Source organism: Phaethon lepturus, unplaced genomic scaffold, assembly GCF_000687285.1.
Source record: "Phaethon lepturus isolate BGI_N335 unplaced genomic scaffold, ASM68728v1 scaffold16425, whole genome shotgun sequence".
NCBI classification, from domain to species: domain Eukaryota; kingdom Metazoa; phylum Chordata; class Aves; order Phaethontiformes; family Phaethontidae; genus Phaethon; species Phaethon lepturus.
This window is the reverse complement of record NW_010540073.1, coordinates 13,180-27,358: the sequence shown is the minus strand read 5'-3', so window position 1 is coordinate 27,358 and position 14,179 is coordinate 13,180. Positions and strand designations below refer to the sequence as shown.

Genomic DNA, 14,179 nt, shown 5'->3' with positions numbered 1-14,179 from the left:
GTAATGCCTTGATGTATCCCAGAGTGTGAAACACTGAATTATTCTGTTAGTTCTTACTATATGCTCTTTGTATTAAGGATCAAGTTAGGATCAAGCAAAGGATAATGCACAGAAAAAACATCAAAAAGAAAGTTCATTCCCCAGGAGTATCCATTGCCGAAGGTCATGTCACAGTAACAGCTGTAATTTCATCCAAACACTGGACAATAAAGATACACTGCATTTAGTTTAAAATATTCTTATTACATGGAATTTGCATTCCATTGATTTTTCAAGTGATTCTATATGCAACACATTCACTGACTTGACTGTGTTTCAGGATTAGTATCGTGGATCCTCAGCTTCTTTTCTGCAGGATGTACAGATATAAGAGTTATATTATCCAGTGGATTGGAGAAGATAATTTTGTCAGTAGTAATGTTTGGAACACACCAAGCCTGATATATGATACAAGGTACCCAGTTATCACATACATCGTAACACAATATATTTTGAAATTACAAGATTATTTCAATTTAAATGAAGGTTTTTCTTCTATACACTATTTAAAAAAAAATCAAATTTAAGAGAGGTATAAGGAGGAAGTAATAACAATTTAAACTTTGAATCCTACACACTATCCTTCAAAACAGAATGTTTCTTAAAAAGTTCACAGAGAATGAAAATCTCCCTCTCCTTAGTTTGAGATGTTTAGTTCGTGTCTTCAGAACTACTGTAGTCCTTTTAGCTTCAATATTTTCTAAGAGTATTCTTAAATGTGAACAATTTAGGATAGGGATTGCATCTTTTTAAAGAAAATCACTGCAAATCATCATGCAAAAATAAAAAGCTACATTCAGTACAGCAGTGACAAAGAGAATAATCTAGTTCAAGGTTGCTCTTATCACAGAATCATTACGGTCAGAAAAGACGTTTAAGAATCATCAAGTCCAACCATCAACCCAACACCACCATGCCCACTAAACCATGTCCGGAAGTGCCACATCTACATGTTTTTTGAACACTTCCAGTGATGGTGACTCCACCACCTCCCTGGGCAGCCTGTTCCAGTGTTTGACCACTCTCTCGGTGAAGAAATTTTTCCTAATATCCCATCTAAATCTCCCATGGTGCAACTTGAGGCCATTTCCTCTCGTCCTATCACTAGTTAGTTGGGAGAATAGACCAACACCCTTGTCGCCACAACCCCCTTTCAGGTAGTTGTAGGGAGCGATAAGGTCTCCCCTCAGCCTCCTCTTCTCCAGACTAAACAACCCCAGTTCCCTCAGCTGCTCCCCATAAGACTTGTGCTCCAGACCCCTCACTGGCTTCGTTGCCCTTCTTTGGACACGCTCCAGCACCTCAGCATCCTTCTTGTAGTGAGGGGCCCAAAACTGAACACAGGATTCGAGGTGCAGCCTCGCCAGTGCTGAGTACAGGGGCATGATCACTTCCCTACTCCTGCTGGCCACACTATTGCTGATACAAGCCAGGTTGCTGTTGGCCTTCTTGGCCACCTGGGCACACTGCTGGCTCATGTTCAGCTGGCTCTCAACCAGCACCCCCAGGTCCTTTTCTGCTGGGCCCCCCCCCAGCCACTCCTCCTCAAGCCTGGGGAGTCGAGTAAGTTACAGTTTATCATCTTAAATAAGTAATAATAAAGAAATAAAATATAGAGAATATAAAGAAATAAAAATATAATAAAGAAATAAAAAAGTACAGTTGGACTCGAACTTAAATATCTTTTCCAACCTAAATGATTCTATTCTATGAGAAATCTTTATCTTTCAGTTCTGTACAATTAAACGTAGTAGCTTCTACCCCTGTAAAATTCAAGGTCACAGTGAAGTCAGTGTGAGGACTAGGCATACAAGTCAGTGTTACTCAGCACTCTTAAATTAATTCACTGCCCCACACTGTTTTCTATAGTGTCCTTTCCAGATAAAACAGTTAAACGATAAATGTCAGCATCCTACCTTAAAGATTTAGAAGAAATTACTGAAAGCTGACATTAGTTTTGTCATTATCAAATTGCTGTTACTTGGCACAAGTTAAGATCCAGGGTCCTTTTTACTCTCTGATCTTGCTCTCTGAGGCTTCATTTCCTAAAGGATGATCCAGCTCATGGCACCATATGAAACTACCCAGTCTACATGGATCAGCACCATGAACAGACTGTGGATGAATGTTCCCTTCAGTACTGGGGCACTGTCATGGACAACTGGATCAGAAGACAGTAAATTGCCTTGGAAAACTGTATCTCAACTGTTTACTCTTTCAGTCAATATCGTCAGTGGGTTTTTTTTTCTCAATGGGATGAATAATTTTGAGTTGAGCAGAGGATATAATGTACACTCGTCAGTGGTCCAGCTGGCAACCTACAGTTGGTGGCTTCATCGTTAGAACTGAATGCACGTCAGAAAAATTCATTTGGATACTGCCTGAATTTATTTTTCTTCCAAAATTTATCTTGTATTTTTCATATTGACAAATACTGACTTTGACATGGTTTTAATTTCTGCAGTGTAGCTTGAAATTTCATCGCTGATGTGGGAAATATAACTTTTACTTGAAGCCCTCTTGGGAAATCTGTGCCAACGCAACCAGGCTCTTCAGCTATGTGCACTGTAATCAGCTGAAACTTATATGTAGCAATGATTTGAAAAATAATTTGTCGTTGCACACATAAACTTGGACACAACACATCACTGTTACCTAAAGCTCATCTGAACAGAATAAAGGAGTTGAAACTAAACAGTTTGCTGAAGCACTTGCTTAGAAGCAGTCTTTTCCAAAATGATGGAAGAAAATTGAAGGACTGGTGCTCAGCATAGGTGTGAAGAATTAAATGTTTCATTTTGTCTTTGTCTTCACAAAAATTCCCTCTATTCAATATTACTGGTGTAAAACTAGAAAAAAAATCTTAAACTTTGATCTTTTTTACTGGTGGCATTCAAGTCATGATTAAAACACTTTAAGTTTAGTATTCATTTTCACATAATAACTTAGCCACTGGATATTGTACACAGTACATTAAGTAAGCATTGTTTTAAAGTCAAAACAGCTCTTTAAAATTGATATTAAAGAAATATGAAAAAGGAAGCTAGTGATGAGATGAAGACAATCTGTGATGCTCCATAAAACCCTCTTTTAAGGGGAGGAAGTCACATTATGGGTTCACAAAGTCCTTTATCATCCACAAATTGCCTCCAGGTCAACAAGGGTAGCATTAAAGGTGGAGGCTCCACCTTATTTGCCACTTCTTCGCTCTCCAGCTCTCCCGTGTACGTGGTTAGGGGTATGCTCTTCTGCTGGAATACCAAACGTTTTCTTTGTTCTGGGAGTCACGCAGCTGGAATACATTTCTGGATTTTGTAAAAGAGTAATGTCCCTGGCATAACAATAATTAACTAAAAAATCTTCAGAAATGAGAATACAGAGGCTACATTTTTGTATAAATATGTAGCTGTGTGTTGGTTTCTAGTGCGTATATAATTAGACCTGCGGAGGCACAGGAACACAATACCCATAGGTGCCCTCAGAACAATCACTCTCCCTCAAAGCACTGACAACTAATTGGTACTTCTGGGAACGATCACAGCCAATGTCAGCCAATCTGTGCTGCTCCAAACTGCTCTGGGATCCCCAGAGTTAACACATTTTTGAGGTCGGTACTTTCAGGAATACTGAAAAGCCACACGGATGCAGCTGGTTTTGTAAAGCTGCATTGACCAAGAATATCGATGTAATGGCCAAACGCTCATTCCAGCCTTAGCTCTGCTTCCATCAAAGGCAGTAGATGTTCATGACTTTTTACATCACATCATACCTACTTCATTAAATAATCCCTTTCAATTACCTGAAGGAAACTTTCTGCATGTTATAGAGTAATAATTAATCTAAAAGACAAAACATTTTGTAAACACAGGTAAACTATCAAGCTGATGTAAGGCAACTGTATTATATTGCTCCATAAGGATAGCTCATTACGAGCCAGATTTACAGTCTTCCCACAGGCTGCTCCGGGGACAGTGGGACACTCTATTGTCCATTACATCGAGTTAAATCATAATGTCGTAACCCGACTGAAGACAGTTTATTTATATAATGCTATTTTATCTGTGTCCAGATGAATATAAAAAAAAAAAAAGAAAAAAAGTAAGATTTAGCATCCTTATCGATACTTAAATGCACTTCAGCAAGTGGCCATAAATATTCTGTAACACTTCAGAGGCATTTGAGTCAAAACCTTGCCCACATATGAGCATTTTGGAGAAGTGATGAATTAACATATATCGTCAAACATTTCATTTATAAAAGTGTTCTGGAGTCCTTTCCATATACTCAATACACTTGCTGTAGTAAAGTCTAAGAACCAATCTGAAAACAAATTTTGATGATTAAATCAAATAAAGTGACTGTTCCAGATATAGACCATTATAAAACACTCAAAAATCACCTTTGCTCAAAATGTACGTATATCAACAAACTCCTCTTTTCTAAATGAAGCCAGAGATTGAAAAGAATAACCTTCCTCTTCAACAAAAAGAAAAATACCCCTCCTCAGTTTTCCCCAATTTTAAGGATAAATATTTCAGATTTACAGATTCTGAGGCAGACACAGAAGCCTAATAGACAATTAAAGGCAATTCATTGCCTGGGGATGACACCCTGTAAAATGATTTATAGTGTATTTACCATAGTTCTGCTAATGAAAAAGCAGTTGTCAGACTTTTCTCAAGAGGATGGTGTCAGTGCTACTGCAAACTCTGCTCATAGAAAGTCATGAGTTAGAAAATGAGAACCAAATGGACTCACAGCTGGGAAAAGCCAACAATCATTAATTTAACTAGCAGCCATTTGTACAGACTTTGTGTAAGCTTAAAAATTTCCCTTGAGAGAAACAAGGTCAGTGAAGGATGGAGTTCACATCTTCTAGTGATAATGAAAAACACTTACACATAAATAGTAAGGAAATATTGAAAAGTCTTTGATTTTTTATTTGATGCATGGAAGGTTCAACATTTCCACTATGACTGAGCACTACAGATCCTAGCCAATATACGGGATGGAGAATTTAGCTTAGCGTTTATTATTTTGATTCTGATTTAGAATCATAGGAGGAAAATTGAGGAACCTCTGCTTTCTTAATAACCTAACCCCCTCCCCATGATAAACTGGTTTTACAAGAACAGAGGGAAAACAATGTCATTAAAGGGCTTTCATTCCAAGTCTTTGATGAAGAACCTAACATCAGTTTGAGCCCTAACATGTTGTTTCATTTTAATGAGCAGTGAGTACCTTCCTTGTCCTTATTAAAGTGGTTAATGGTGCTTCTACTGCCTCATTATCACCACTAGAACACATTTGGTGTTGTTCCTACTGTTAAGCCAACTCCTTTTAGTTTGACAGATGATCAGAAAGTCAAATCAGATTGCTCAGACACACTTGTTAATAAAATTCCAACAGTGTTTCTCTGAGTGCCCATGGGGATGCTAAAATTATTTATATTTTCATGAGGTTTTCTATAATTACTGTGATTGTACTTTCTCCAAATAAATATATCTATGCCAATTAAAGCCATACAGGGTTTATATGTTGATCAGACTATCATGAAACTGTTATTTAGTTTTAATCAAAACATAGAGATTAAATTGAGCTTCACTTGTATTAATTCCAAATGTTACATTTACGTACTCCAGAATTTAACTTTTGTGAAGCAGGTTAACGTTTTACTAAAAAAGCTTATTTTTACACAACCCTACCAGAATTTTCTTTTCCTTTGTTTTTAATTTCTTTTTATTTTCTTGTCTTTTTTTTTGCTTTGGGGCAGGTGATGTTTTCTTGCTTTTGTTTCTAAATACACAGCACATTGTAGGCATAATTGCAATACGTCATAATGCTGAATGCAGTGTAAATGACTAAATGGATATAATACCATACAAAATAACTACAAATGGCTAACCTCATTCTACCAACATTCTGCTGTCTTTCCTTTTGGAGTGTAATCTAATGGCTATGTAAACAGATCTGAACATCATTTACAAAATATCCAGTCTGTACTTAACAGATTAATTTCATAACCTGTATACCCATATTAACCAGACTGGATTTTAAGTGAAAATTATGAGAATTTTCTAAGTAAGTTGTTTCTATTAGGATGGTCCTTAAACTTTTTGTGGGGAAAGAATCTTACATTCAAGGTTCCCAGCAAACATAAATCTCTGTGCAATGAGGTGTAAAGACTTACTGCTAACTGCAATTAGATTAGTGACTGTATTTCTGTCCATAATGTGAGGATGAGACACGCTTACTCTGAATAGCTGCCAGAAGGACTCATCTGCAGAAATCTCTTGGTTCTTAGCATAGAATAGACAAAGAAAACAAAAGTAGAACAGAAATGAATAAATGTTTCTCACCAAAGAGTCCAGTCATGACCACAGTAGGGCTGAACGTTTCCCAGGTAGAATCCCAGAGACTGTGTGACTTCAACTAGGTTGGTGAAGTCCAGACTGATGCTATTGAAAAGCACAGAGGTCATGATGATTTCATCGATCGCCCACACATCTTCGCCTTGAGAAGAGTGATACGGTTGCCACCATCTGAACTGAATGCCAATCTGTCTTGCATCTTCAGGCAGCTCCACTGAAATTATTCTGGAAAACAGAACAAAATTCTTATTGAAAGTTTTGCTGTTTGTAATAATTCCATGGGGATGTATTTTATGGTTATATTTTCTTACTGACCCTAAAAATCATGGGTTAAATTCAGCCCACAAATAACTTAGCATCTACTGGTATAGCTTCTACCAGTGTCAGCGACAGGGGAGTTGTTAGTTCTCTTAGTAGTCAATGTATTTATTGAAAGATAGCCATGTGCAAAAGCCATCAACTTTGTAAATTTTGCAAATTTTGGCGCTATTGTGGAGCGCTCTGTAAATTTTACAGTTGCTCTTGCTTGCCAGAAGAAACCTGAATGCATTCCCTCTGAAACCCATCTGTAGGCCAGGGGCTTAGGCTACCAAAGGGATGATCAGCTGACAAAGATTTATAAATTCCAGCTCCGCTTTCTCAGACTCAGTGGATTCTACCCTGATCTGAAGAGATGCATCTTCTTAACGTCTATGCTTGTTTCTGCACAGCACTGATGTCATGCCTGTGTTGCTCTTGTCCTAGAAGAACCCAACCCTGTAAATTGCCATGTTCAAGCGGAAAAGGTTCTTCATGTCAGACAACGTGATTATGTGTAATCTCTTATGGCGCACACTTTTCTTCTGTAGTTGCATAGAGACGCAACTGGAAGTGAGTCCTAGGTACTTCTGGTATGCAAGGTCACCTGATTTGTCATGGCAGCTATGTCAACAAACCTATAATTGACAGACTGATACGAAATTTAAGAGTAGTATCTAATTTCCAGGAGTAATTATCGTACACAGCAGCAGGCAGCATGCATTAATTGCCACAGCAACGACACCTTCCTGAAAGCTCCATAAATCACCAGGACCATGGTGCCCCACACAACGCATGTCAGCTGTGAAACAGACTGGCAACAGGGACGTTTGGCTCCATCGGTGCACAGTTATTTGCTGGCAAAAGGGTTTTCGGCAAGCTCATCATGTAGCCGATACTTTTCGTTTTCTCTCAGAGGAAATGTGGATAAAATGACAAATCGGGTATACCAGAAAGATCATTTTATACTTTAGCACCAAGGTTTTTCCAGATTTAAGGCATTCTAGGTTGCCTGTTGTTCTGTGCTTATGAAACGGTCTCGTGCCTTCAGCGTTCTTACTGCAAAACCACGCTCTTAAAAATGACTTGCGAAACTGTCCTTGTAAAGAATAAGTTTGTAATACTGCTGTTTAATGTCACATTGATTTTAAAGAAGAATACGTCAATCCATTGGTGAGAAAAATCGAACGGCTTGGCTAAACAGGTGGGAAGGCCCCAAAAAGTGCTGGGAGGCGTTTCTAGGAGCTGCTCTCTGCCAGCCGTGGGCTGGAGAGCGCAGGCAGCCTTGAGGGACAGCCGGGGCGACGGCGGTGCCCAGACTTTATGTACGGCGGCTACACATCTGCCGCTGCTCAAATAAACGTGCTTGAACCACTTCATACACTTTGGAGAGAAAGACCAAGCCCCACTACTCTCTGGCATGCGAATAAACTACAAGGAATTGCCTTCTACCAAAAGTTCCCCATGAGCTGCAACTCTACGACTTTTTGGTCAATTTTTAAAGGCACAAATCACAGTAAATTGCTACTGATGCTAAAAGGAACTGACGCTTTTGGCTTTCATGGGCCAGTAGGGTGAACCCAAGGAAAGCCAGTACCCCAGCTAGGAGGAGCACTGCATGCAGTGTACGCCGTGAAGCACTTGGCATTTGTGTGAGCTAATGCTCTGTTATAATCCTGGGCATATTTACCTGCTGGTGGCTGCCTCTCACGCCTGCATCTTCCTTTTTACTCTTCACTCTCAGACGCTTGCCCACGTGGACACTAATTCTCACTGACAGTAATTTACAGAAAATCCTAAATCATGACATACTGATACACCTATTGGATGTTAAAATATTTAACACGTTGAAATAAATGTCTCATCCCAGGGGATTAAGCAAGCACAATTTAAAAACGTTGGTGTAAACCACTGTATATGGCACATATGTTAGTATGCAGAACCTGACTACATCTCCAGTTATAACAGCTTCTCTGTCTGGCTTTGATTTGCTGGAGATAGATGGAGAGGGAGGGAGATTCTTGCTAATGACTTTTCTGCTGCAGAGAAGAAAAGTGTTCCTACTAACATTACCAGCTACCATTAGATTTCTTAAAAACCAGCTGGGAGACCTTTGCTCTGATCTCATTCTTTCAAGCTATGCGCATACCTAATATTGAAAAGCCACCGCTGTTCTGCTCAGAAGAAAAATGCAGCTGTCAAATGTTAGCAGATTAAATGCACCTTTTCAGCAGAACATTAAATGTGTAATTATTTTTTGTATGACTGAAGATTAATTAAATTTCTGGATACAGATTGATTGCCAAACTTTGCAGCAGTCCATCTATGTTACAAAAATGCTGATATTTTCAGACAACTTAATATGAAAAGGTGAAGTTTTCTTCATGTTCTTCATCATAATTATTGCCAGGATTATCTTCAGGTTTGTATGTCTGTCATTTTTCTGTCTACCCAGAATGGACTACACATATCCCATGACAAAAACTTTCTAATCTGTGTATGTTGTGCTTAGCTCTTTGACCTGTTAGAGCAACAGAAACCGTGTTTCATGCTTAACCTCAAAAAGCAAAAAAAGTCTCTGGCATCAACATAATTTACTACATTTATATCTTAAACTTCATTAAAATCAGTCACCAGAATGTGTATATTCCTTTTTGTTATAAAAATTCCATAGTGCTATATATTAAAAACCTTTAGGGAAATATGACTCCTACAGCTATAATCGTGAATCTAAGAATTAGAAATAGGGCCATATAAAATATATATATGTGACTACAATAAAGCACAAGAAAGGAAATTTTGAAAAAGGCTTGTGAGTGTCCCAGTTTGTAGGATCTTTCCTTTGGAAACATTTAAAACTTTAGAAATTAAAGCCTACATGCAGTACACTTCCACCAAACACATCTATTCCTTTCAGATTTTTGAGTATTTCTTATAGCTCCCAGGAAATATGTTTAAAGTTTCTTTCCATTAGAATATTCCTAATCACATATTACAAAATATTGTAACTTTGGACTGAGTTATTAACAAGATGAGGAAATCTAAATTTTTTTTTTTTAACTGTGCAGATCTGAGCTCAATATATAAAAATAAAGTTATATGTAGCTAAAGTGACTAGCAGACGTATCTACAGTCCCGCCCCTGGGGTTGACTTATCCTGGGACTGGACAGAGGGGTAGCGAAGAGGATGCAGGGCAAAGCCACCCTCAGGCAGGCATGATGGACCAGCTGGGATGGGACCTGCGATGCCACTGGCAGCTCTGCCTCTCGTGTGGCCCCTCGCAGAGCATCGCCTGCCATTAGGATTTGTGGGCTCTGCTGCAGAAGCACCGAGAAGGTGGATGCTTCCAGGTTTGAGTGGGTTTGCACGGAGCCAGACCCGGTTGTTCTGGGGTTGTGGTGCAGGTGGAGACTCCTGATTTTGCATTGCTTTATTAAAACCGGTGGATGCTTTCACAAATGTAGCAGTAACTAATACCTTCTTCTCCAAATACATCAGATGATACATTCCTCTCTGATCTGACATGAAGCAGAGGCTGCTAGACGCAATGAGCTCGTTGTTCAGCCGCGTCATGGCTGGCGCGATTCCCAGGCGCGGTCACTAGCAGGTCCTCCACGGGCACAGGCAAAGCCGCGTAATGCCCTTCACAACGGGAGCAGGCACAGTTTCCCTGCTGGCCCGGAGAGACCTCCTATTTCATCTCAGCTGTCCTGCACTGCCTGCGAACTCCTAATCCCAGAGGATGGTGTAGTGAAGGTATCTATGGCTTCAAAGCTACAAATAATTTATGTTAATTTTTCTTTACAAGTGGCTGCTTCCATGGGAAGAGACGTGCCCCTATTTCCCACAAGTCCATTTCTTCTCATCCCCCACTGCCTCGGCTTGCTCTGTCACATCACCTGAGACTCAGACGCCATTAAATCCATGCATTCATTTTTATAGAAGCAGGCAAAAACGGGCAGTGCCCAGAACAGCTGCAAAATTTCAAGGAAAAGCGGTAACTTTCAGTGTGCAGTAGAAGTTCTTCACTCCACTCACTCCCATGCCGGTGGGCAGATGTACTTACTCTCAGCATGGCAGTGACTACCACCACCAGCAGTTAGCTACTGCGGGTAGATAACATTCCTCGTAATATTTATGCATATACCTTGGCTCATGGTAGTTGAGGTAAGAGTAGTGTTCCAGCAGTTTCCAGGTAATGCCATTGTCATAGGAGTAGTGCAGCAGCACTCCTTCCCCGGGCTGGTCGGGTGCTTTGCAGGTACTCAGCACTGACTTGCTGCCCAGGCGTAGCGTGAACTGCAGGAACCTGGATCAGAATTACACAGATATTTATAGGGTACCATATGCATAATGTCTTTTTTTGGTTTGTTTGGTTTTTGGTTTGGGTTTTTTTTTCCTAACCAGGATGTTTTCAGATCTTCTCAATCTAGACAAATTTTGGTGAGTATCAAGTTACGGAGTTTTGTACCTGTAATTTGTTTTTACTGTCAAGTAATGTAATGTGGCACATAGAGTTAAAAAATGCCAATCATTACAGCATTTAATTATTTATTAGGCACTGAAGGGGAGGGAGAGATGGTGAACGGATCTAATCAGCTGCCACAAGCTGTCAAATAAACACAACCTTATAAATAATTAATTGGCATTTGGCTTCGGCACTCACGTTTGATATTAACATTTCATATTTTCCATCTGAGCTGTACAATAACTTCCCTCCAGTCTGTTTTGGGCTCTGTTGTTTACAAAACAGGAGGAAAAAAGGCGAGGCTATGAAGTCACCATTAAAATATGGAACTAGGAGGTTTTTTTTAAAAAAAATTCCTTCTGCTAAAACAATCGGCTTAGTAATACACAAGGTTGTAGCCGGAAGGGGAGGGGTTCCTAATTTCTTTGCCTCACGTTACTGCTCCCTCCCTCTCACCTGGACTGGGAGCTGTCAAGGAAGGAGGTGATAAGCTGGCGCCTGCCATCCTTGTTGAAGACCAGGGCCTTGCCGCTGGCCAGGACCCCGCAGCTGAAGCTGACCTCGGCCCCCCGGATGGAGTAAAAGTTGTGGTAGGAGGAGAGGCGCGAGCTGGCGAAGCTCTCGGAGATGAACACTGGGAAGGTCTGCGATGCCATCTCACACGCCGGCCCTGAAAAGCCGGGGTCGCACCTGCGGGTGAGGGAGATGGACAAGCGTAATGAATGACCCATCTTCTCCTGCGGCTGGTTAGCAAACCAACACAGCGGCTGCAGTTACTCATGAACTGAAGATGCCTACAAAGTCCCTCTCAAATCTAAGGACCAAGAACCTCTTTAAACTTCACTTGGGTATTGCACAGCCAATTACTTTCCTTTAGCTAGCACTTACTTTTACTGAAAATATCATAGTTATGAATATCCCACCAATCTACACATAACGCACAATACAGAAATACATTCATTTTGGGAACAAAAATACTGCCGACATAATTAACAGTTGTTCATATGTAAAATGATTAATTTGCTTTTATCTGTAGCGTGTGAGATGCAATTACAAGAAATTGCATAACAGAATGCCCTGTAGGTCATGCTCTTGTCAATATGTGAAAAGAATAGTTACACCAATATTTTGAATGTGCTTACTCGCTTTGAGTAAGTACTGTTACTTTTTAGGCTGGCATGCTTTTAAGAAGCCAGACTTTCAGAAAGAAGTGGAGTGCTAACCTTCTCTCCTTGAGGTCTGTTAGGCTATGGGATATTAGGTCTGTGAAAAGTGTCATTCTTTCCCAAAATTTAATATAAAAGTGATACAGTCCCAAACCACTTTTAAAACCATGCATAAAGCATGCATCACTGATATTTCAGTGTGCTCCGTAGCACCTTTTAAGGTGAACTGGAAGTTATACTTTCTCCCAAAAGAAAATTATTAAAAAAATATTAAATATGCTGCTGTTTAGAAAGATTGATCTTTACCTCTCCAGTGAGCTTTACGCATTCTGGGGGCTATGCTAGTTTTATATTTAGTCATCTCAAAAAGCAAGGGCTGAAATGAAAATCACTTCAACTTTCAGATCATCAGGTGAACTATGTGACAAAAATTGAACACAAGTACTGAATTATAACTCTTACTTGCAGCCATTTCTAGTACACTGTCCTCGCCCTGAGCAGAATTTGAGGCAAGATGGACCAATATAAACTGCAGAGAAAAGAAATCAGTTAAATGAAGCGTTCTGTTATGTGATAAAAAGAAATGTAATGAATACAAGAAAGTATACAGAACTGATCATACAGTTGTTGTACTTATCTTAACCCCACTGGCTGGAGGATGTGTACAAAAGGATAAAATGCGTTTGACTGTGTCAAGGATAGCCAGGCATAACATTATTTAACAGATAATGTCTATCTGTGCTTGAGACGCTAGTGATTTTTAATTAATGCACCTGATTTTTCTAAGAGGGTGAATGAGATCAGGTGATTTGCTATGCATTGACCATTTTCTTGCCTTCCCTTTTCTTCATCTTATTTTGGAGATGTAATTCAATATATATATTAGTACATTCCAACAGCAGTCTTGTTGATTTTTAAAATGTATTGCTGCTTCTCTCACTGAAATCCACATACTTAACTTCACCGGATTTATTGGAATTAGGATCTGCCCTGATATGTCTTAAGTATCTATCAAGTATCATACACTTTCACGGATTCTTTTAAATGGAATGAAACTCCAAATCATATGCAGTCAAAAATACTCCTGACTTGTTTTAATCTTTTATTTCTTCTTCCTCCAATGACTCCTAATCAACAGTGTCGATATTTTGTGAAAAATACGAAGAATGGAAGGATTAGTGAATCTCAGTATAATCTGCATCTCATTGCATTATTATAAAGAAAAGCATTAATCTGGGTATAGATGAGAATGACAACTCGTGGGCAAGGTTTTTCAATACAATATGACAAACAGGCCTTAGTCATGACTAGTGTCATCCTTTCAGTTGAACAATTCCTATTAGAGTTATCCACTTGTGCTGTGACTTTTGGAATATCGGCCAAATAGCCACCAAATTGAAAAAATTTATAATAACCAATACTTACTACTGGTCTTAGTTTTACCATGCTGCCCATCACAGCAGTGTGTCAGTACTCCCTGGCAGACGCACTCTAAATCCCTGTCAGATCCTCCCTGTAACTAACTCCCCATCAGACTTCATGTGATTTCTAGATTTTCTCACTTTTCAGAGTGCAAAAATTCTGTTCTGTCTGTTTGATTTATTTGTCTCTTCGAGGTCTTTTTGAGGGGGTGGTAAAAGAAGAAGGGTTAAAGATGTAATGATGTCATTCAAAATGAAAAATGCTTTCTGAAATTTGGCAGTGTTCCAGTGTTTCTAAAAGATGGCCAGCTTCCAGATTTCATTTAAAACTTAATTCACATAAGAAACAGTTGTGAATCTAAAAGTCAGAGTGCTGAATCCTTGAAAATCTTCTTCTCTTCAACAGCTTGAGTGGC

General features: G+C 39.4%; 1 protein-coding gene across 1 annotated transcript in view; it reads right to left on the bottom strand.

Annotated features, from left to right (window-relative positions):
• LOC104620974 (reelin-like) overlaps positions 1–14,179 on the bottom strand; it is a gene marked incomplete at its 5' end in the record, with an annotated part of 26,302 nt that overhangs the window by 1,027 nt on the left and 11,096 nt on the right. The window contains 4 exons of the mRNA XM_010287343.1: positions 6,399–6,635; positions 10,856–11,017; positions 11,633–11,866; positions 12,805–12,871. Coding sequence (XP_010285645.1) covers positions 6,399–6,635; positions 10,856–11,017; positions 11,633–11,866; positions 12,805–12,871 — 700 coding nt within the window. The remainder of the gene's footprint in view (positions 1–6,398; positions 6,636–10,855; positions 11,018–11,632; positions 11,867–12,804; positions 12,872–14,179) is intronic.